This window comes from Cetorhinus maximus, chromosome 13 (genome assembly GCF_964194155.1).
Source record: "Cetorhinus maximus chromosome 13, sCetMax3.hap1.1, whole genome shotgun sequence".
Lineage (NCBI taxonomy): Eukaryota > Metazoa > Chordata > Chondrichthyes > Lamniformes > Cetorhinidae > Cetorhinus > Cetorhinus maximus.
The window spans coordinates 103225909-103248701 of NC_135891.1; the positions used below are offsets into that span (position 1 = coordinate 103225909).

The window sequence follows — 22793 nt, forward strand, 5'->3', positions numbered from 1 at the left end:
TGCACTTGTCCCACCCCCTTAAACTGTATAAATTTCATCACACTTCCACTTCTCTTCAGCTCTGAAGAAGGGTCATACAGACTCGAAACATTAACTGTTTCTCTCTCCACAGATGCTGCTAGACCTGCTGAGTTTTTCCAGCATTTTGTTTTTGCTTCAGATTTCCAGCATCCGCAGTATTTTCCTTTTATGTAATGTATCCAAATTTGCTGCTGATACAAAAATAGGTGGGAGGGCATGTTGTGATGAGGACATAAGGAATCTGCAAGGGGATACAAATTGGTTGAGCGAGTGGGCAAAAACTTGGCAGATGGAGTTTAATGTAGGGAAGTGTGAGGTCATGCACTTTGGTGGGAAAAATAAAAAGGCAGACTGTTATTTAAATAGAGAGTGAGACTCCAAAAAAGTGCAGCACAGAGGCATCTGGGTGTTCTTGTGCAGAAACACAAATTTAGTGCACAGGTACAGTAAGTAAGTAAGAAGGCAAATGGAATTTTGCCCTATATTGCTAGGGGGTTGGAGTTTAAAAATAGGCAAGTCTTGTTACAACTGTACAGGGTGTTGGTGAGGCCGCACCCGGAATACTGTACAGTTTTGGTCCTTGTACATAAGCATCAGAGGCAGTTCAAAAAGGATTCACGTGGCTGATTCCTGGGATGAAGGGCTAAACAGGTTAGGCCTTTATTCATTAGAGTTTAGAAGAATGAGAGGTGATCTTATTGAAATGTACAAGATTCTGAGGAGGCTTGACAGGATAGATGTCGAGAAGATGTTTCCACTGGCAGGGGAATTTCAAACTAGGGGACATAGTTACAGAATAAGGAGACACTCATTTAAATCTGAGATACGAAGGAATTTCTTCTTAGAAGGTAGCGAATGTCTGGAATTTTCTACCCCAGAGAGTTGTGGAGGCGAGATCACAAAGTATTTAAAGAGGAGGTAGGTAGATTTTTGAAATATCAGGAGTTGAGGACAATGAGAAGCTGGCATGAAAGAGGAGTTGAGGCTTGGGGCAGATAAGCCATAACCTTATTGAATGATGGGGCAGGCTCAAGGGGCCAAATCGCCTAGTCCTCCTATTTCTTATGTTCTTGACTGCATACCCTGCCTGATAACAGATCACTGGTGCTGGATGCCTGGGGATCCCCTTAACTTGGTACCAGATTCAAACTAACATTGAGAAAGGGGAAATCACATCGCAAAGATTGCTTTCTTTGAGGTCAAAGGCAAGCGCCATCACTTGACTGTTGACCAGGAAATCAAGGCCAACAAGTTAAACTTAGCCAATTCTCCAGGGCAGCAGAATGTTCGTGAAATATGGTTGTACCAGAGAATAGCTGCTACAGTTCTTTTGATTTTCATTTTGCCATCGAGGAAGCTTACTTCAGTTTAGAGCTGCTTTTATTTTTGGGATATGGGTGTTGCTGGCTAGGATCAATTCTAGTTGCCCTCAAAAAGGTGGTGGTAGGCCTTCTTTAACTGCTTCCAGTACAAGTGAAGGTGTTGCCTGAATGATGATGTGTAGGAAGCTACAGGATTTTGACCCAACAGCAAAGGAGGACCGACGATATATGCCCAAGTAAGTATTGTGGCCAGGATTGTGTTTTGCCAAAAAGGGGGCTCTCGCCCAATGACCAGATAACCGGTGGGGAAACCCCATCAGCTTTTTTTAACCTTAACCCAAAATGTAACTGTGGTGCAGCATGCCATAATAGCCTACTGTTAATTCAAAACAGATTTTTTTGCCCAAAACACAATCTTCAAATTAAGCAATTTTAATAGAACAACACAGGAGGATGTTTTTGCATGGTTTCAATTTGACCTAATAGAGAATACGTTTTGAATTGAGAAATGAAAGATTCCTTGTACTGCACTTCATGTGTATGCAACATCACAAAGCATGTCACAGCCAATGAAGTCCTTTGAAAGTATTGTCACAGGTAATGAAGACAAATATGTTTGCCAATTTGTGCACATAAATACTCTGTAAATATCAAGGGTATAAATAATTAAAGCCTATTTAATTGTGCTGGTTGAGGGATAAATTCAGCAACAGAGGTGTAAACTACTTTAGCATGCTTTGCCAGGGAGTTTTCAGGTTCCTGGCATGAAGAGTGAGATTTCTAGTGCTGACTGGTTGCGGGCCAGATTCTTTCCTCTATATGGGGAAGCTAATGGAGATGATCACCATGGGCACTCCCTATTGCTTGTCCTAGAGACGTGAAAATAAATTATCAAAACACTGAACAACTTTGCTATCTCTGAGGAAAATATTGGACCTTTAGAAAATGTCGTATCTGTAGAGAGTAAATTTTCCAGTGAGTTTTTTTTCTGTGCCCCAGAGAACTTCTTAGTACCTGAATGAAGAGATTGTGCACAGTCCAAAGCAAAAATTCTCTCTCAAATCCATTTTGAATGGTTCTAAACACTTCAAAACAGTTTGTTGCTCAAGGGTGGACAACTGAAAGAGGGAGAAAATTTTAAAAGAGCCACATACAAGAAGTGGAAGAACCACAAGCAAGGGAGCTAACCTTCTTGCTGGAGGTGAATGGTACTGAAAACAAGTATTGCAGTATGAAACTTGGAGTGGATGGGCACCCGGCAGAGCTTAAACTAGACTGAGGAGCAGGAATTTGTTTTGTCAGATGAAGCCAAATGGCTCAGACAGATTACATTGCAACCCTCATCTTTTCAATTTCACCCTTGACTTTGTCCAAGAGTGGGTGAGGGACTTTCCTCAGTGTTTGAAGGCAAATTTGTTTAGCATCAGTGCTCTCCTGGTGGTCCAACTCATGGCAAAGCTGAAATATAAAGAATGAGAAATCCTCGAACCCCACTCATTCAAAATCAAGGGAAGGGTGATCTCTACTAAGCAGAAAGGCATGCCTAAGACTGAAATTATACTATAAAGTGGACGAAGTTGGTGATGATAAATGAACTTCGTTTCAAAATGAAGTTCCAAAATTGTTTACAGGCCTAGGGAAATTAAAGACAGAGGACCATATCACCCTCCAAGCTGATGCTAAACCAATTTGCCTCCATACACAGAGGAAAGTCCATCACCCACTCTTGGACAAAAGTAGAGGGTGAAATTGAAAAAATGCAGTGCGGGTTATCTCACCGGTCACCATGTCAACAAAATGATGGTCAGGAATGACTGTGGTCCCAAAGCCAAACGACCCTATAAGAATCTGCATCGGTTTAACTGAAACAAATCACTGGGGCATGAGATCCACCTGATGGCCTCAATGGATGAGAGCCTTGCCAAACTAGCCAAGAGCACTTTATTTACTAAATTGGATGCGAATAGCGAACTTTTGCAGTTGCCTTTGGACAAAGAATCCAGATTGCAGACCACATTTATAACACCATTATTGTATTAATAGATTGCCCTGTGGAATAGCATTCACTCCAAAAGTTTTCCAGAAAACACTCTCGTTCTAGAGGGCATGGAAGGAGTAATATGCTATATGGATGACATACTTGTCCATAGGCCCACGAGAGAAGAGCATGATCGCAGATTCAGAGCAGTCCTGAGAGTCTTACGGGATACAAGCCTAACATTGAATGAAAAATTAGTTTGCCAAACCTATGATCAAATTTCTAGGTCACATAGTACAAGCCATTGGAATCACAGTTGGTCCACAAAACCCAAAAGTAATCAGAATTTCCACAGCCCAAGACCATAATGGAGCTTCAAAGATTCTTTTGGATGCTGGACTAAGTAGGCAAGTTCCTGCCAAATCTAGCAGTGATCAGTGAGCCCTTGAGACAGCTGTTGAGATAGGATCAACAGTGGTGCTGGAATGCAGACCAGCAAAGTGCTTTTGAAAGGATGAAACCACTTTTAATCTCTCCTGAAATCTTGGCACATTATAATGCAGAATTACTGACCATTGCAACAGCAGATGCATTGTCTACAGATCTCAGGCAGTTTTATTTCAATACAGGGAGATGGCAAGCATAAACCAGTCTACTGTACCTCTAGGTCACTAGCAGAAACAGAACTGCGATGTGCCAAGATAGAAAAAGAAGTGTTGGCAACAATGTGGGCATGCAAAAAATTTTCAGACTTATGGGATTGCATTTCAAAATCGAAACAGGCCATAAGCAACCGGTCACCCTTCTGAACTTGAAAGAAATTATGAAGGTGCTGCCCAGAATCTAACAGTTCAGACTAAGATTGAGGTATGACTCCATCGCGGAGAGTACTGTGCAAGGGACATGTCAAAAAATGGCCGACACTGTCACACATGCCATCAGAAGGAACCAAACCAGAGGATTTGCACCTTTTCTTAATCACTCAGCACTTAACCAGCTACTGCGGGGAAAAGAAAATTGCAGGTAATAAAACAAGCCCAGCAATGAAATGAAGGTGTCTCCAAATCTTAAAATATTGCCTGGAAGGACGGGCAAACTATGTCCCTCCCCACTACTCTGATTCAGCAATACTTTTCGAGCAGCACAAGCACCTCACAGTCATTGACAGCTTGCTAGCCTTCAATGAGGGTATAGTTAGACCGAAAACACTTCGGCTTGATATTCTTCAAAGATTTCACCATGATCATCAAAATGTCGTGCAACAGCAATCAGTTTGGTGGCATGGTTTCTGACCATCTTTCTTGTGCCGTAAACAGCCAAGAACAAAGAACCACTATTACCTTCTACTTTCCCATCAAGGCCATGGGAATGGACTTATTTGAATTAATGGGGAAAATCTTCCTTTATTGTCATTGATTACCACTCATGATGGATTGTTCAGGCTGCATGGTATCACAGCAAATGCAATGATCCAATCCCTCGAATTTATGCAACACGTGGCATCCCGGACATCATTGTGTCCAATAATAGGTCGCAATTTGCTATTGAGAGATTTTGCAATTTCACAAATGAATAGGGCTTCATTCATGTAAACAGTTCACCTTGCTATCCTCAAGCAAATGGAGAAGCTGAGAGAGGGGTACAAACCATTAAAGATTTATTAAAGAGAAACAAAACGATAATATAGATCTTCTGAATTATTGAACTTCACCACTACAAAAGGTTTCCCACCATCAGAGTTACTAATGAGTAGGAGATTGAGAACATAGCTTCCATCTCTAGCGCAAAAAGTCAAACCCAATGTCACCACGAACAATCACGGGGTAAAACAGCATGAAGAACAAAGAATAAACCAGATTCGGAACTTTAATCATAGGCATAGATCATGTGAGTTACCAGTGCTAAAGCCCAGAGAGAGCATGGGTCTGAGATCAATAGAAGGAGGGTTCAATCACTGGGGGGGAAGAAAACTCCACAACCAGGATTGTGCAGGATTGAAACAGACCAGGGTATCATGAGGAAAAAGTGCAGCACATTAATATCCTTAGAGACTCTGATCCTGATAAAGACTACAAGCTTTATAGCTACCCAGGAGAAGACTCACACCAACAGCAAAGACCGTACGGAATATCCTCAACCACAAAAGGAAATTAGATCGAGACCAGGGAGAATTGGTCAAGGCATTTCAGACTAACCCTGTGAAGTCTGAGACTTTGGGGGAGATGTAAATACGTTGGGGATAAAGACTTGAGTGGGGGGTGGGGGTGGGAGATGTAGAGTAAAGGGTTAACATCAGAGGCATACATGATGCTGATATAATAATGTCAGATCACATGGCTGAGAGGCAAGAGATCTGGATGGAGGAGAAGCTCCCATTTTGTGGAGAGGTCAAATGTGTAAATACTTGCTGTAAAGTGAGAAACTACAGACTCGAGCAGCATACTTTGGGAGAATAGACAATCCCCAAAACCCCTGTCTAGATCTTAATCACACAATAAAACAATTAAGGTTGATGTCTAATTGGAATTTGTACACTTTAGCCATGAATTTATGCAATTGTGTGTGACTGGACCATGATATTTGGGAGTACATAACCTAACAGTTACTTTGTGCACTATGCTAATTGTGAATGAATTGTGTTGCACTACACTGCTGCTGTATGGGTAGTTTTTATATTTCTAAATTTGCCTACAGCAAATGTCTGAATGTATAAGTGCAGTAGGTACATATTTAACTTGGATTTTTATCTTTTGTCTCAGTTCTGAAACCTTCAAGCCCTGAAGCTTTGTGTTTTTTTAACAACTGCACAGCAGCTGCCTAATTATCAGCTGTGGCCTTTCAGAGAAGTTCCCATGTCCTTTATTTATCATGCAGTTTCTCCCTGGTTTTCCCCCTTTAAAGGCAATGATTCCTTTTGGGGTAATAGTTCCTGGTTGCCAGCACCTTTGCCCACGTACTTTATTTTGTGTTGGTACTGTTCAGCTGTAGGAACCATCTGTTTCTATACGCTCCAAGCAGGAATCATAAGGTAGCAAGTGTGAGCAGACACCTTACACTAGTCACCTCAGCTGAGAGCAGCTAATTTGGTACATACAGATCAATGACTGAACCTGGAATTTTCTTCATTTCTGTTGTTCAGCCCTGTACTGTGGATTTCCCCAGTGATCAAATGACTGAACTTCCAGTATCTTAGTATTATAGCTTTGGACATGAAACATTTGCATTGGATTTTGACTAAGACTGTGATGTTAAATGGAGCTTGTTAGTGACAGAATTATGGAATGGAAGCAGTAATTTTCAGATTTTGAGACTCAATCTGTTGTTAAAGTTGCTTTGCTGCTCAGCAGATTGGGTTTAGCAATATATTTAACTGGCAGTCTCTCTTTTTTAATGAAAAATCCTTGTGCTTTTTTTTTAATCTTTCTGTATTTATGAAGTGAGGACATATTAATTAGGAGAGATATGGAGCTATGTCCTTAAGTTCACCTGAACAGGCAAGAAAGAAAAACATATAAAGTTGAAACTACGTGATCACTTAAACTCATCCTGATAAATTTCAACACTGTACTGGTTAATTGAGTCCAGTAATCCCAAATCAGCTCTTCTAATTACACAACTGGCACTTACTATTTCAGCAAGTAGAAAAATGAAGAGATTTTTGTTTTCTCTTTTCTACATTGGTTTAAAAAAAAGCACTCACTATATAGGTTTCACAAATTTTTCTCGAATAGGATATTTCTCTAGGTTTCTCCTATCCCAAGGAAGTTTAGAATGAGTCTGAAATTAGATGGTAATAATGAAATGATTTAATTCTAATGCTTTTTGTCATGTGCTGTTGTTGCAGTCTGTTTGATCTGTGTTCTGTCTAATTGCAGATTGTACAGTGGGTATATGTAAAACAGGATGGCCCAGGAGACAAATCAAACACAGGTGCCCATGCTGTGTACCACGGGCTGTGGTTTCTATGGCAACCCACGAACCAATGGAATGTGTTCAGTTTGCTACAAAGAGTATCTACAAAGACAGCAGAACAGTGGCAGGATAAGCCCACCAGGTGAGTCAGGAAGCTTCAGCATGGAACACCATGGGAAACTTCTCCAAATGGGGCAGGGAAACTTTCTGCTTTTCGGGTAACTTTTTTTCTTTATGCATTTGTGATAAACCAAGAATTTTTAAAAATTGTCATATAATTTTCTGCCAAAATGTTATGAGGTTGATGGCACTAGCAAAGGCTACAGAAACTTCAGGCAAGGGCAGTTGTGAGGTTAAATGTGAGAACTCAAATAATTGCTTTCCGAGATGTGCCGTTAGCTCTGCAGAAACAGCGTTTTTCTCTGCACAATATGAAGTTGCTGTATTTGCGCAGTAGTTATGAACTAAACCCACCACAGAAATTTAAGTTTTGTCCAAGTCCCCTTTTAACAGTGTAAGAAGTGTTAATTACTGGCAAAGAAAAGCTCTGACACACAAAACCAACTATTAGATGTGCAGAGTCTCCTTTTAGGTTTTAATTGCTGATGGAGATTTTAAAAATGTAAAATTTTTTAAATTACAATTTTTACTTTCTCTCGTCTCAATCCAATCTTTCTTCCCCTTTTTATTCATCTCTCTACCTGATTTTGCATTGAATTCACACGTTCTAATGTAGCACTTCCAGTTTAGTCATTGCCCCGTTAATTTCATAACCTATCAGTCTGGTTAAGGAAGTACACACTTGCTTACCCTGTTTTCTTATCCCAGATGCCCAGTTTCCCTAATTGACATTGTCAGCTTGCTCTTCCAGCAACTTGCTACACAAAAAAAACGTAACCTGAAATGAGCGAGTCTAATAATGAGTGCAATTTGTTGCCGTGCCACAGCAAATCATATGGACCATTAAACTTTTTCATGGTTAAACTAAAGATGCTGACTTCTTGTTGGAGGAACATTGCAGAAATGAACTAGTGAAATCTGTTCTGTTTGAAACTGATCTTCAGCCTAAACCAGACATCAAAATTGAGTGTAATTGGCATTCGGTTTAAAACAATAGCCACAAGGAGGCTTGCTTTGGGGCGTTAAAATTGACTATACTCAAAGTTGACCAAAAATGTTTTGCTTATGTCTATAGTATGGGAAATATTTGCAATGTTGTTGTGTGAAGTAAACACGCACACATGCACGCGAATAAACCCTAAAGATAGCATGTGCTATTACAAGTAGATTTCTTTCTGCCCTTTATCAATTTTTTAAATTTTAAAAAGTGCTAGAACTAAGATTAAAAATTCAGCACTGTACTTCTGATGCTGTGACTGGAGCTTGCTTTATTTGGCTCCTACTTAATGGGTTCTAGATGAAAGTTACTGGACTACACTTGGCATGTAACTGGACTTTTTCCCCCCTGTTCACTGCCCTCCAGGTTGGTCGCAATAGTTTGAAGCTATGGTTGAATCCGGCTGTAGCTCTTTAACCTTCTCTATCTGGAGAACTAGGTGCAGCAGTCAGCCTGCCAAAGCATTGCCAGTATGGTGCTAACAGTATTTAATATAAAATTCAATGTAACTGAAAAGGGGAAATATACCTCTCCACTGCAAGTGGACATGTATATTTTCAGAACCTTGCAGCGTATGGAACATGTTTTGTGGGCAGAGAAGAAAGAAATGATGTGACAGCTTATTTAGTATTTAAAATTGTGTCTTTGAAGGTTAAGGCTTGCCTGAATGTTATGTTTGTAAATTCATATATATGGCTATCTACAAGTTGATTCCTGAAAATAGTTCTTTAAGAAATAACAATTGTTATTTTGAAAGGCTTTCCTCTTCCAACAAAACAAAGAAAAAGACAGGGTGGCAAAGTTAGTTTTGTTATATAAGCACACCATTACTTGGAGCTAAGTAGTTGTGATGTCAAGGTTCATGAAGAAAAATATTCCTGGGATTGAATTAATGCAACAAGTTTATTTTAGTTTCTTTATGTGAAATTAATTCAGCTCAGTAAGATGGGATGTCACTGGCTCTCTTGGCAGCCTTAAAAGTTATTTTTTAATTGTTTTAAAATTCCCCAGGAATCTGGAATTTTGTCAACATCAGTAACTTGTCTGATTACATAGAAATCTGCCCATGTTCTCAGTCCGAGCCCTGCCACACCTCTCAAGCTTGAAAACTTGGAAGCTTTGGCTCTTAAAACTTCTTGCACCTGGGCAACTGATCAAAGTTTACTCTTAGTTGGTCAAAAGACTGAGCAGCATTCCCAGCCCTCCAGGCTGAGATTAAAGAGCTGAAGTTGGAGTCCATTTGCTTACACAGTAGAAAGGAACTGACATGAGCTTTGCAGGCTGCAAATTAAATAACTTGTGGGGCAAATTAGGCCCTTAAACTGCATCCTGGATATTGGCCTAATCAACTGACTGAATAACAAATAGCCTTATTGTGATTACAGTGCACAAATAATAGAGTTCATTTGGAATTTTATTTATGTATATACTACAACCTTTCTGCATTTTTTAGGCCATATCTTTCCCTCATGGCTAACTGGATTTTGGTTTTATCTTTCCCTTTCCTTGTAATAATGCTTTTCAGTATTACATTTTTTTAAGATCTCTGAGATACTCATGTGAACTAATTGATGAACTCTACTTTGCCAGACAATTGTTTTCTCTGTTAATGCATCTTTTTGCTAATTCTCTCATTTCCTCCTGAAAGCAGTGACTGGGTAAGATTAGACTGTGTACATTTAACAGGCTATTTGACTGATTGGAAAGGGAAGAAAGATGTAGACGTATCGCAGCCATGCCAAATCCTGCCTTCACCCCCAATATTTATACATGTGCGCATTTTTAGCAAAGATTGCTGTATATTGATCAGGAATCCTGGCTAATTTTTCCCTCCTTCAATCCCAGGATATTGATTGTAGAACCCCTCATGCTATTTCAGCTAACTCAACGTACACCGTGTCAGACCCGGGATCTTCCTAGTCTGTACAGCAAAGCTACTCGCTGGATAAATTCATTTAATTGGAAGAAAGTTATATATCAAAGGATATGGCTTTCAAAGATTTAACCATTAACAATTAACAGATGTGTAAAAATATGTAGCGGTTTTCACCTTTGTCAAATTGACTGTGTTGAGAGGGAAGAGGTGAGTATATGTTTTAAATAAATTGTGGGGTAGGTTTGCCAGGTTGCAATGTTAGAAATTCAGTTATTTATTTGTTATATTCCTTCAGTGTGTAGAGTTGCTTATACTCCCTGCCTGAGGGAGTATAAGATGTACATGTAATGCTTTTTGCCCTTTTCGGCATGTTTCTCGAGTTTTGGTTCACATTCTGGTAAAGTTGCACTAAAAAGATAAATTGATATGAGAGTTGACAAAGAAGGAAACCTATCAACTGCAATGAATCCAACTAGCACTTAAATCACAAAGTTACAATTCTTTAACTAACAAATGCATCGGTGGAGTTGTTTTAGAAGTTGTTGTACATTCTCAGTGTTGTGGTTGAGTTGAATGAGTTGGTATTAAAACTTTCTTTACCCAACAGCAGCTAGTGCGGTCAGTAGTAACAGCAATTCAAGCACAGAGTCCACCCCTGTTCAGTGCACAGAAGGAAACCCTGAAATATCTGCAGATGCCTCTAATGCCACATCTGTCAAAACTAGGTATGTCTATTATTCTTGAGATTGAGTTGACCAAGTAGGATTATGGTGAAACATGAGTGTGAAAATTTCAAAGTCACTTTTTTTTTTAATCACTCCAGTTCTTGCTCACTGTCCCTGCCTGAAAGTACTGAGTGGTGCTGGGTTATGATTCCCTGCCTTCCTACAATACCTTGTACAGTATGTAGCCTAGATTTCCTGTCCCCAAGCATGAAACATAGGTACTTACTTTAAGACTTTGCCAATTATCTCCATACAGGCTGGGAACCAAACCTTGGACCCCTCTGGCCTGTGTGGCTCAGTTACATGCTGGCTAAAATTCAGACTGATGCAGTTGGTGTAGAAGTGGATTAAGTTTGGAGCTTTCCTTCACGTCGGGCATGTAGATTACCTGGAAGTGCTTAATAGTGTTCATGTTGTGGTTCATCTACCCTCCCTAGCATAATTATAAGAAATTGTTTTAAAAACTGTGTACACAAAAGTCTGAAGGATAATGAGTGCCTGGCAGGAAATTTAGTCTTGGGTTTGTGGATTTTCATGAAGCAGTCACTGTGTTGCGTAGTGGGGGAGACAGTGGCCTGTTGTTAATGTCACTGGACTAGTAATCCAGAGGCCCAGGCTAATTCTCTGGGCACATGGGTTCAAATCTCACCACAGCAGCCGGTGGAATTTAAATTCAATTAATCAAATCTGGAATTGAAAGCTCGTCACATGTGGTGACCATGAAACTATCATCGATTGCTATAAAAACCTATCTGGTTCATTAATTCCCTTTAGGGAAGGAAATCTTCCATCCTTGCCTGGTCTACATGTGACTCCAGACCCACAGCAATGTGGTTGGCTCCTTGACTGCTCTTTGAAATGGCCTAATATGCTACTACTTGTAATATGTTGGCATTTTGTTAATCTGCACTTGATGACATTTAGAATTCTGTTTCTAGCACTCCAGTAACACAGCAGATGACAGCAATGAGTATCTCTCAAGATGAGTCGAGCACTGAGACAGAGGGAGCTCTAAAAGTTGAAGTCGTCACAGCATCAGGTTGGTTTCTGTCCTCTGAAGTAAAATTACTCAGTGTTTTGAGTACAAAGACTCTCTGAAAATAAGCAGGGAAGCAATAAGTTGAGAAATGGAAGTAAGTTTGGGTGGGTGTGTTTTTTGCTGTTTTGAAAAAGTCAATCAGTATTTATGAGAAAGGTATACTAAGTAGGGAAATATTCATAGTTTTAATCTGGTTATGGTGTTCATGCTGGCAGAACGTAATACTATCCTAGTGTTACTGTGTACTGAAATCAGTAGGTAGGAACAGGAGTAGGCATTTCAGTTATATCTTGGCTGATCTGCATTTTAACTCCATCTACTTACCTTGGTTCCATAACGCTTACTAGTCTTAGCTAATAAAAATCTTATCTATTTCAGTTTTGAAATTTTCATTTGTGCTTTAGGAGGAGAATGTTCCAGATTTTCATTACCCTTTTGTTTCTGATATTACCCCTAAATGGCCTAGTTCCAAATTCACAGTAATGCCCCCTTACTTTGGACATCTCTACCAGAGGCAATAGTTTTTCTCTCATCTCTTTTGATCACCTTAAACACCTCAGTGACACCATCTCCAATCTTCTATATTCAAGGGAATTAAAGCCTGGCCTATGCAAAATGTCCTCATAACTTAACCCTTTCAACCCTGGTAACGAGCTACTTTTACATTGTAGATCTGACTCTGGGAGCTTGTGTTCTATACCATTTGACTTTGTCTACAAGTGCACTGCTGGTTTATGGAGATAATCTGCATGCTGAGCTTCCTGAATCCAAGCAACTAGTATTTCTGAACCACTTTTAAAACTATGGTGTATGTTTTTGTAAAATTACTTAATTTTATAACAGGTTAAAATAAAAATTCTAGTTGTCAGAATTTGTAGTCCACCTTCTCTCCTGTGAGCTTCTTGTAATTATGCTGCAAACATTTGTCATCAGAACAAACTTACTCTCATGGATGTTATATTACCAGTTGCTGTGAATGTGGAAACTGCAGAAAGTTGCACAGAGGGAGAGGAGAAGGTTCCAGAAAAGTCAAAACCCAAAAAGAATAGATGCTTCACCTGCAGGAAGAAGGTTGGATTGACTGGTAAGGATAATGTAACCCTACAGATTCCATGTAATCTTGGTGTAACAAGGTAGTGTAATTTGAACTTGAATTAGAGTTATGGCATATATTTGTGCTCATGAGTCGGGAACGTAGAGTTGGGACGTTTCCCGGCTCCACGAACCTGGCCTTGGAATGAGTGTGGAGGCTGCTGGTGCAAAGATGGGCTGGCTGGAAGGCTTACCTCTGTGCTGCAGCACTTAGTCAAAGTTCTGAGAAAAAGTCCCTCCAGCCCTCAACCCCCACACACACTTCCTTGTGCTCATAACCCCATACCCTCCATGTCACCTCAGTAACATACCTTGACAGCTTGATGGTTCCCTTTGACAATTGGTCTTGACAGCGCCCTCTTTGGCAGTTCTGATGCGCTGCCTTGACAGGTGCTTCTGACAGTTCCAATGAGTTTATCCACTTTTTAAGCACATTTATGCTGACTTTTAACATTTCTGGAGGGTGACTGATCTCCCCTAAAGGTGCCCTGAGACCAGATCCAAAGGGGTACCCTGGCTATCCAAATGAATCCACGAAGTTCAGACCTGCTCTTACCTGGTCTAATCTGCACAGTCTGGGTTTCCCACTATAGTGATTTCTCTGCCATGGCACAAATTCCAATACAAAAGTAGAGGAGAAACATTTGCTACTTTTTCTGGGTGATTGGCATTTGCTCATTCTCGTACCACACAAAATACTGTTTAATTGTTCACTCCTGAAATAAGCAATTGTATACCTGTATTTCCATTGATCTCATTTTGGATTACAGCAAAATTCACATCAGAGATCATTAAAGACGCTAATTCAGAATGTGATATACTTTAAGGTACCTTTGAGCTTTGCAGGTAGAGATGTTTTTACCAACATGTCTGACTCTAATGGGCAACTAATGAAGTGTGATGCTTGATATTGATCTGAGTACAATGGAGGTGGTGCTGAAATTCATGAAATTAATGCCTGTCCTGTGGATTCTTTCAAGGACCCTGGAGGCTTAAGATAAATTCTGGGTTCAAACTGAGCTTTTAAAGCATATTGAAAAGTCTACAAATAAAATTTAGAGTTGGCGACTGTGCTCAGGTCCACTTTAAAATGAAGCCAAATGCTCTTTTAGAAAATGCGCTTTTAACAAAATCTTTTGTCCAGCTGCACACTGTTTGAAGCAGTTTCAAAGAATAATGTGCTGTCCTATGGAAAATATGGATATAAAACAAATGTGTGGATAAAAAAAATACTTTGACTTGTATTAGTGGGAGCTCATGTTTGTCATGAATGTGTACTTAAAAGTATTATAGTGTTTATAATTGTTTTCTCATGTATTGGCTAACATAGTGAATAAGAAGTACATGTTAGATGAACATTCAAACATTTACTGCATTGCTTTGAAGTTAGAAAATTTTGTTTGTGCCAATGATCTATGTCTACATGAAATATTTATAATCTTGGGAGATTTTTCTCTTTGTTTTATTCCACTTCTTCCTTTTGTCCCCACCATTTCACTGACCAGTGACCTCAGCGCGACATTAGTTTCAGTTCAATTATCCAACAAGGTCTAATTTCTGCTCCTATGTCTTATGGTCTAAGTTAGTTTTCAACTTCAATTCTACCATCAGTCCTTTGTTGAATCCCAGCACCAATGTACGCCAAATCATACTTTTTACAGGGTTGAACTGAAGACAAAACTGCTTTTCTTAAGGTTTCCCGTACACTTCTGTCCCAACAGGATTTGATTGTCGTTGTGGAAACCTTTTCTGTGGACTTCACCGTTACTCTGACAAACACAACTGCCCTTATGATTACAAGGCTGAAGCAGCAGAGAAGATCCGGAAAGAGAATCCCATTGTGGTGGCTGAAAAAATTCAGAAATTATGAACTGCTATATTGTAGCAAGACTTTCATGTGGGAAAATCCAACATGGTATCTTGAAGAGCCCGGCTTAAGACAAAACCTGTTTTTGTGCAAACAAATAGGCATGAGATTGGCAGATGGTTTAGTCAATGGCTTGCTGCTGATGGAAATTTGCCATGTGGTACAATGAAGAAACTATATTATCAAGTATAGAAACTTAACCAGCAAAGGAACAAGGTGCGCTGTACCACACGAGCAGTCCTTTTTCAGCAGTGGCCTTTTGACTGTGCCTTCTGTCTTAATAATCTACTGAGATCAAGTCTGCAGGGAACCAGGCCAGTGTACCCATGTATGTGCCTGTAGGTACTTATGCCCCTTTACAGAAACCTGAGTAATGACCTCATTGGCATGCTCCTTTTTTAATGAGCTGTGAACTTGTGTATGTTTGATCTGGGTGATATGTACCTCTTTTCCCCTCAGGTAATTACCGATGTATTGCAGGCATCTGGAGTTGTGCAATACTCTTGAGACTGAATGATGGACTTAGAAGCTACCATGGTACACAAGAGAAGAGAAGATGTTGAAATCGATCTAATAAACTGATTCATTTAACTTTTAACTTTCGAAGCTAAAAATGGCAACTATCATACACTATCCTGTGTATCATGGCTGCTTTGAGTTCAAACAAAGGTGCATTCACACAGGTAAGTATAGATATGCTATTCATAACACAATTTCTAAAAAGGTATTTTTTTATGGGTCTATAGGACAAGCAGGTTAGCCAAAGGGGTCATTACCCAGACAAGTCAGAGGGACAGTATCTCTTTTTGGTTAGTTTTCTGTGTCCTGGATTTACTGTGATGGATTATATCAACACAACACAACCTACCTTTTAAACATGAACATATTTGTGGAAATCTCCACACCATGGCTTTAACACAGAGAAAAAAAATCCAGGCCTGACATGACTTTTTTGCAGTATTATTGAAATGGCCTTTTATTGAGTTTTGAATGAATAACATTGGGTCTATCAGAGCCAGATTTATTTTAAATTGAGCCAAAATCAGAGCAAGAAAAAGTGATTCTGTCTCTAATGAGATGTGACACTGGTTCGGGTGTGGTCCGGTTCACTGCACACTTCAAGCTGAGCTACATGCAAATAAATTGCAGTGTTGCAGTCTTTTACCAGTTTTCTTTTCTCCTTTTAATAGCTATTTCAGCTTTGATAGTTATTCACTTTGTAACAATGTACAGTTTAAACTTGTAAATTGGTAAGGGATGTGGGTGGAAGACATATATTGATGATTGAGTGCTTTGGGTGCTAGTTGTGTGCTTTTCTTTCCCTTCATTATTTTTCTCCTTTTAATGAAAGTATGATATAAAATGATAATATATTGTAGTTTGCTTGGATTGTGTGGTTTTAGTTATTTTAGTCTGGATTTCTGAAGTTTTGACCAGATGTTGTGCACATGCTCCAACTGTAGCCTTTCACTATGTATTGCACCAAACCAAGAGACTGATCTGTTAGCGTTGTATCTGCTGTTGCCCGCTCTTCTTGGTCCAATCGCAAATTATGGGGGAAATAAGTTGAAATGCTGACCCAACCACCCAACATGATGCATCGAAATTTGGTCTTGTAGAATCCCATTGAATTTGTCAGGCCATATTCTCATTGTGTGCCTAAAGGGAAAGTACATTCTCGTGAAATGGCCATAATCGTAATTCAATGTATCATGACGGATAGAGCATCACAAAGGGGAAAGCAACCCCAGAGTTCATATTGGGTGGGCAGAACCTCGGAGCAAAAGAAAAGATGGGACACATTGATAAGTGTACAGATAATTCTTCATCCAAATTAGGATTGAGGCGACTGTGTAGAATACACTTCTGTTTTAAGCTTCACAAAATCCATGCTTTGGCAAATTTAAAAAAATAATCTTCCCTCAAAGTTTTTGTGGTTTGGTCAGATTCCCTCCTTCACAAATCTTAAGACTAACTTGAATTTTATTGAATCAAATGCATAAAATGACTTTTCATTTTGTTGGCCTTTCTGTGCTGGATTCTCATTGCATAAGGGAAAAAATGCAAATCTAAATCTGCTGTATTCTAATAGACACCAGCAATATTCAGTAGGTAAAACACTTAATTTTTGAAAACAAACAGTAGCTCCTATGCAATTGAAATATGTACTCCAATCAAAATGACTTATTTTAAACTGCCAATTGCAACCAATAAAAAGCAGCTTCTTACAAAGTTTGTTAATGTTAAATGTATTTACAATATTGTAGGTATGCATTAAATCAGATCAGTATTGCACCTCCTCTCTTCCAAACTGCAACTATTCAGTCTCTCTGAATTGCTGTAAAGTGTCACCTCTCACATCCTCAGACTTGAGGAGATCATGTTAGACATAGTTTTTGTCACCCTTTGTTTTGGTCCAGTTTCTCTTTCATTTCCACTAACCCCAAGATACTCCTATGGAGCTTTTGTGTCCTGATGTTGCTGGCATAGGTTTTTGGTGGGGTAGGTGTGTTTGCAACCCCAGCACACCACTGTTTGACAGCTACCTACTAGTGCAGCTTGCAATGGAGTTGCAGTTATATTCATGTTGGAAATTAAGTAAAAGTATGTTGTACCTCAAGTTTTGAAAATTTACGTATTTGACAACATTTGCAAAAGAATAATGAAGATGAAATATTTCTTAAAGAATATTCAATTTTGGGATCGCAGCAGAATATCAAACCAGGTCAACTCTACAGAAAATTTAAAAATGTGAACCAACTACCATGTTTTATTATAAAAACCTATTTCTTTAAAATCAGTTTTTTTTAAATGTATGAACAGAGGGGTTGTCTGTCTTGAAGCAGTCTTTATACAAGTTTTAAAAGAGCAGATTAAACAAATTTTCTTTGTACTGTATAATTTTATACATTCATATCACCTTTTTTGTGTGTTTCAATGTGCATTATGATTGTGAATGGAAGAAATTAATAGACATCCACTTGTTAATCACATTTTTGGGGGGCATTTTATTTTCTTTATGCTCTGTTTTCAGAATTCCCTTTCTTACAATATTCTTAATTGTCCTTGCCATTATCAAGTGAATTGGCTATTTCTGCCCTCTGAGAAGATATTGCCCATCCACAAAATGGATGCTGCCCATGCAAATGAGATTAATGTCAAAAGGAACCACGGTTGATCAAACTACCAGTACAGTTAGTTCACAACACTTACTGTTTTAACTGGGGCACTATTGACAAAAGAGAAACTTCCAATTCCAGTCTACTCCTGTTGATTCAAAGTTTATTTTCCTCAAATTTAATTTTCCAAGTAATATGAATAAAGCATTTTAATAAAACGGCACAGAAGCTTTTATTTAGAACAATTGCAGTTTGAACTAACATAAGTTGAATTAAGGGTCCTAGACTGTACATAGCAACTTACTGTGGCTCTCAAACACCCTAAAGTTCTTTTAAATACAATAAAATACTTTGAGGTGATTGTCCTGCATGCCAGCGAGTTTCCACACAGCAAAATGCACAACAAAGAGCAGCTGGATGTATTACCTTTTTGTTTTTGAGGGGCAAGGTGGGTGGTTTCATTTAAGAGTGAAATGTTAGCCAAGACATGGAAAGAGCTTTCTGATTGTATTCAAAAAAAAAAGTGCGTGGGATTTTTAACAACCTCCTGAGCTGGAGACTAGCAGACAAGGTTGCTGTTTCGTATCTCTTTTAAAAGCCAACATCTCCAACAGTGCAGTATTACCACACCGCACTGGAGTGTCAGCTTAAATTATGTGCTCAAGTCCTGGAATGGGTTTGGAATGAATGAGTTTTTCTAGTATCACAAGTGTTGGCCAACTCTTAGATATTTCTCAGTTTGAATAGGCCTATCATCCTGACTTTGTTCTTAAGTTAGTGTAATCACCAATTAAAAAAACATGGCAATGTATAAAAGTTCAGCAAGCTAGACTATATCATGAAATTGCTAAAAATTTTATAATGAACCTGTCTTCATTTGTGCCTCACCACAAAAAAAATGTTGATGCGCACCCCTTTTGTCCAGTTGAAATCTACCTAAAAGTGCTGTGTAGTCTTCATCTGTTGGATGTTTTAATATTGGAATATTCTGTGGCATTCACTTGTAAATGATAGAGAATTAAGAGTCTTCGGATATATTGTCCTGATTTGTTTCCTTTCACTGGGGCTTTTTTATATACAGTTCCGTTTTTTGACCTAATGGTTGTTTACAATCTGCATTCACATAGACAAAAACTTGCCCTTCACTCTTGATGTTTTTCTCTCTGTTGGAAAGCTCCCCCCGCCCCCTTTGTGCCTAAGTGACTTACCATGTTTTTTTTTTCCAATTCATCAATCTCCAGTTTTTGTTTCTTCCCATCCCAACCCTTTTCTGGACATGCACCTCCTACAGGCAGGACACTTTGAGTAAAATCAGTGCCACTCTTCAGCCGGCTGTTGAGAAGTGCATGGACATGGTCTGCTGTTGCAAGAACTTTCAATTTGGAGCCAGTGAAGACATGGCCTTCAGAATAATGGACTTTATGACCTCATTATTTAATGATGAATATTTAATTTAAAGAAGCTCTTTTCATGGCTATATCTCCTGCCATACACAAGCAGACTTCTACAATGCACTCAAGTGATATGAATTATGCAATTGCTTCTAGCAAAGAAGCCAGTTTTTGACTTAAAATCTATTTTTGGAAGCTTCTTGAAATTGCAAAAGTTGCTGAACTTTTTATACATTTGTGTGTTCAACTTGCTTACTGGTGCTGATTAGAGTAAGAATAGTATTTGGAAAATAGGGTATGTCCCTATGCATGTAATTAGAAGTTCTGGGCAACTATTTTGAGCTACATTGCAGAAATTCTTTTTGAAGTTTAGAAAAAGTGAAGTATGCAGCTTTGAATAGTATTTTACATTTTAAATGCAAAGTATAATGGGCCACCTGTCTTTGCTGCTTGGCACAAATAAAGGTGGAGTTTGACCAATGTAAAGATGATCCAGTTGCGGAATTTGAGACTTAAGTTAAATTTTATTTTCCAGTAACTAATCTGCCATTAATGGCATCATAGTGAGATCTTACCCTAGTTTACTGAACTGTTCCATACTGCCGATTCATGCAATATAATAAATAGAAGTCGAAACTGTGAAATATTTGGTTACCTGATTATCGAATTTGAAATTGAGAGAGGTGCTGTTTTGCCAAGCATGTGCGCAAGTACTTACTCAAAATGCAGTACCCCTAGATGCTTTAATTTTTAATGCGTGTTGAACTCGTACCATGGTTGAATTTGTCTGATTTTTTTTTAAAACGTACATTCTAATTATTGTTTTGAGTAAGGGATATATAAGCACATACTTGTCTATTAGACTCGAGTTGAGTGTGTAAAATTTACAATGTGTAAATTGAAAATTGTGTTCTGCATAGCTACCAAAACACACTCGGAAAATTGAGGTTGTATGAACTCTTCAAACATTTTCAGCTTTAATTCTTGAGTTTTCCCTGAAATCCCTGATTCATGTACATGCTGCATTAACATGTGATGTGGCTAATTTTGCCTGTAATGGTGCTATCCATATTGCTTAGTACATAATGTGAGGCAAGCGTTAAAATTGATAATGGTTTTCATGCATATTTGTAAATTCAGCATTTTTTAAATTACACCTGCATAGATATTTATTTCAGCTGCTTAGTATTTTCTCACTTTCTAACATCAGTGTACCTAGAGGACCTTCTCTGCCTAGTTTCTGGGTGGATCTTAATTACAGCTGCTGAAAAGCGGAAAAGAAGAGATCAGTGGGGATAAATTGGTGTGCAGAAGACATATGTCCCCAAGCATCTTCAAAGGCTGAAGCTCAAGGTGTCTTCCTGGAACCTTTTTCAAATATGCTGCTTTCTATATTGACCAAATCAAAATGATCAGTCATGAAGTCAGGATGATACATGCGCTAGCATTTTGAATTTTCTTAGCTTGGCGACAGCACTGAAGTCCACTAGCTTTTTTTTTAAATCTACCCCATTTCTTTCTTTCTTTCCCCCTTTTGTGATAAAATATGGCAAATTTAGCCACTGAAAAAATTGTGGCATGTTTAGTGCTTTTGAAAACTTGCCTGAGTGAAGTCCCTCTATACCCTTTGTTCAAAAGGGCTTGAGGCCGGAAAGTAAGCTGATTTGAGCACTTGACTCGAATTGACAGGATGTTGAGAATGCTGTAAATGTACAAAACTGCATGCTGGCTAATTAGGTCCCTAATTAAAAAATATCCAGGCAATTTTTGGAAGGGTAGGTGTTTTTTGTGATGAGTCATATGTATCCGAGAAGCGCACAAGGGATGTGTTATAAATAAATGACTGAAACTGAACAAAGCTTCCTTGACCATCTTTAACATAGAAATGGATCTGTGTATTTATTGGTGAAAATGGGATACTGCTTCTGCTAAAGCTGGCTGATGACGCTACTGGTTATGGAGAAATATCACTACATGTTTTGTTTGCCACCTCAAAACTAAGCAACATGGATAGTTGAATGATTTAAAAAGGCACTGTTTCACAAATACCCTCATTAACAAAATACTATTTTCAACGTGCAGTTTGTTACCCAGCAAAATTACAGGCTTCTGGTTTTAATAGCTGCATGCATTTCATTTACTTTAGTTATATTTTACAGTATATTGATTGCGTTTGTTGTACATTAATTGTCACTAAAACTCTAGGATTTTGAATTTGTACAGAGCACACTTTATTATATTCAAGTAATACCTATGTTTTAGCTTGTGTTTGGAAATTGTATGTGTAAATAAACTGTTGTACAGATATAAGCACCATGTAAAGTTCCTTTTTTTTTGTCTCTAAGACCCATTGTAATTGGTTAGTTTTCACTTGTCTGTGGCTATAATATGTTTGAAATACTAAAATAGATTGTAGCATCATGCAGATCTAAAGATCTGCCTTATGTAATTATCAACTCCTTCCCAAAATAACCTTAGTTCTGATCTAAGGGGAGGAGAGTGAATTGTCCCAGTTCTATTTTAATTATTTATATACAAAATGAATGACGTTTACAATCATGCGGGTGTAACTGAAACCGAAGGCTGTTGTTGGATCGGAGCCTGTGATCCTGGTGACGCAGAAACTGTTTACTGACTCTAAATGGAAACCAATACAACAAACGTTGCAATATCCATGTGATTTTGTGGGAAGCTGTTTCATGGGTGGTGTTCCAAACAGAATGGGTGATTTTAAATATTAATTTGAGTTATCTATCTGTACAAGTACTTAGTAAATTACATCATAGTTGTTTTGGCCCCACATGCTATGATTTTAATTATAATGTAGTTATGGAATTCATATGAATCTAACATCGGGGCTCCAAAGCAAACTTGATTTGACTACTACCATCGTTTTAGCCAGCAAATATGGAGGTTCCTAGAATAGTTTGTGGCTGTTAGCAGAATACCTGTATAAATGCAGCTTGATGTGCAGCAGTAACCTGAGCAACTAAATAGTAACATAATATCGGAGAATTTTGCACTCGGGTCCAATTCAAAATTTAACTAAATGTTTCATTTATATAAAATCTATACGATAGATCTCCAGAATTCTGTGTGCCTCGTGGTTGCTGTTGAATATCCCTGCTTGATAGTTGATAACTCCTGCAGGAATGTCACATCCAGTCCTTTCAAGAATAGGGCTAGCTAAAAGGTACAGCTCCTTGTCTGAGATCTACAGAAATTTAGTTTGAGCAATTCTTACCTGGTTCCTAATTGGTTAATAGCCCGCAAACTGCATGCACAATTTAGCACTAAACGTGAAGAGTTCATGTGAATTCCCCATACAGTGATT

The 22793-nt window shown here is 38.6% G+C and overlaps 1 protein-coding gene across 3 annotated transcripts in view; it reads left to right on the forward strand.

Moving 5' to 3' along the window:
• LOC144688902 (AN1-type zinc finger protein 5-like) overlaps positions 1–21769 on the forward strand; it is a 36865-nt gene extending 15096 nt beyond the window's left edge. Inside the window, exons 2-6 of one of the 3 annotated variants that reach the window (XM_078555925.1) lie at positions 7197–7375; positions 10834–10951; positions 11890–11990; positions 12958–13074; positions 14804–21769. In XM_078555925.1, coding sequence (XP_078412051.1) covers positions 7225–7375; positions 10834–10951; positions 11890–11990; positions 12958–13074; positions 14804–14952 — 636 coding nt within the window. In that variant the 5' untranslated portion in view covers positions 7197–7224 and the 3' untranslated portion in view covers positions 14953–21769. The remainder of the gene's footprint in view (positions 1–7196; positions 7376–10833; positions 10952–11889; positions 11991–12957; positions 13075–14803) is intronic. The other 2 variants (XM_078555927.1, XM_078555926.1) reach the window with 2 other exon arrangements.
• The last annotated feature ends 1024 nt before the right edge of the window (positions 21770–22793 follow it).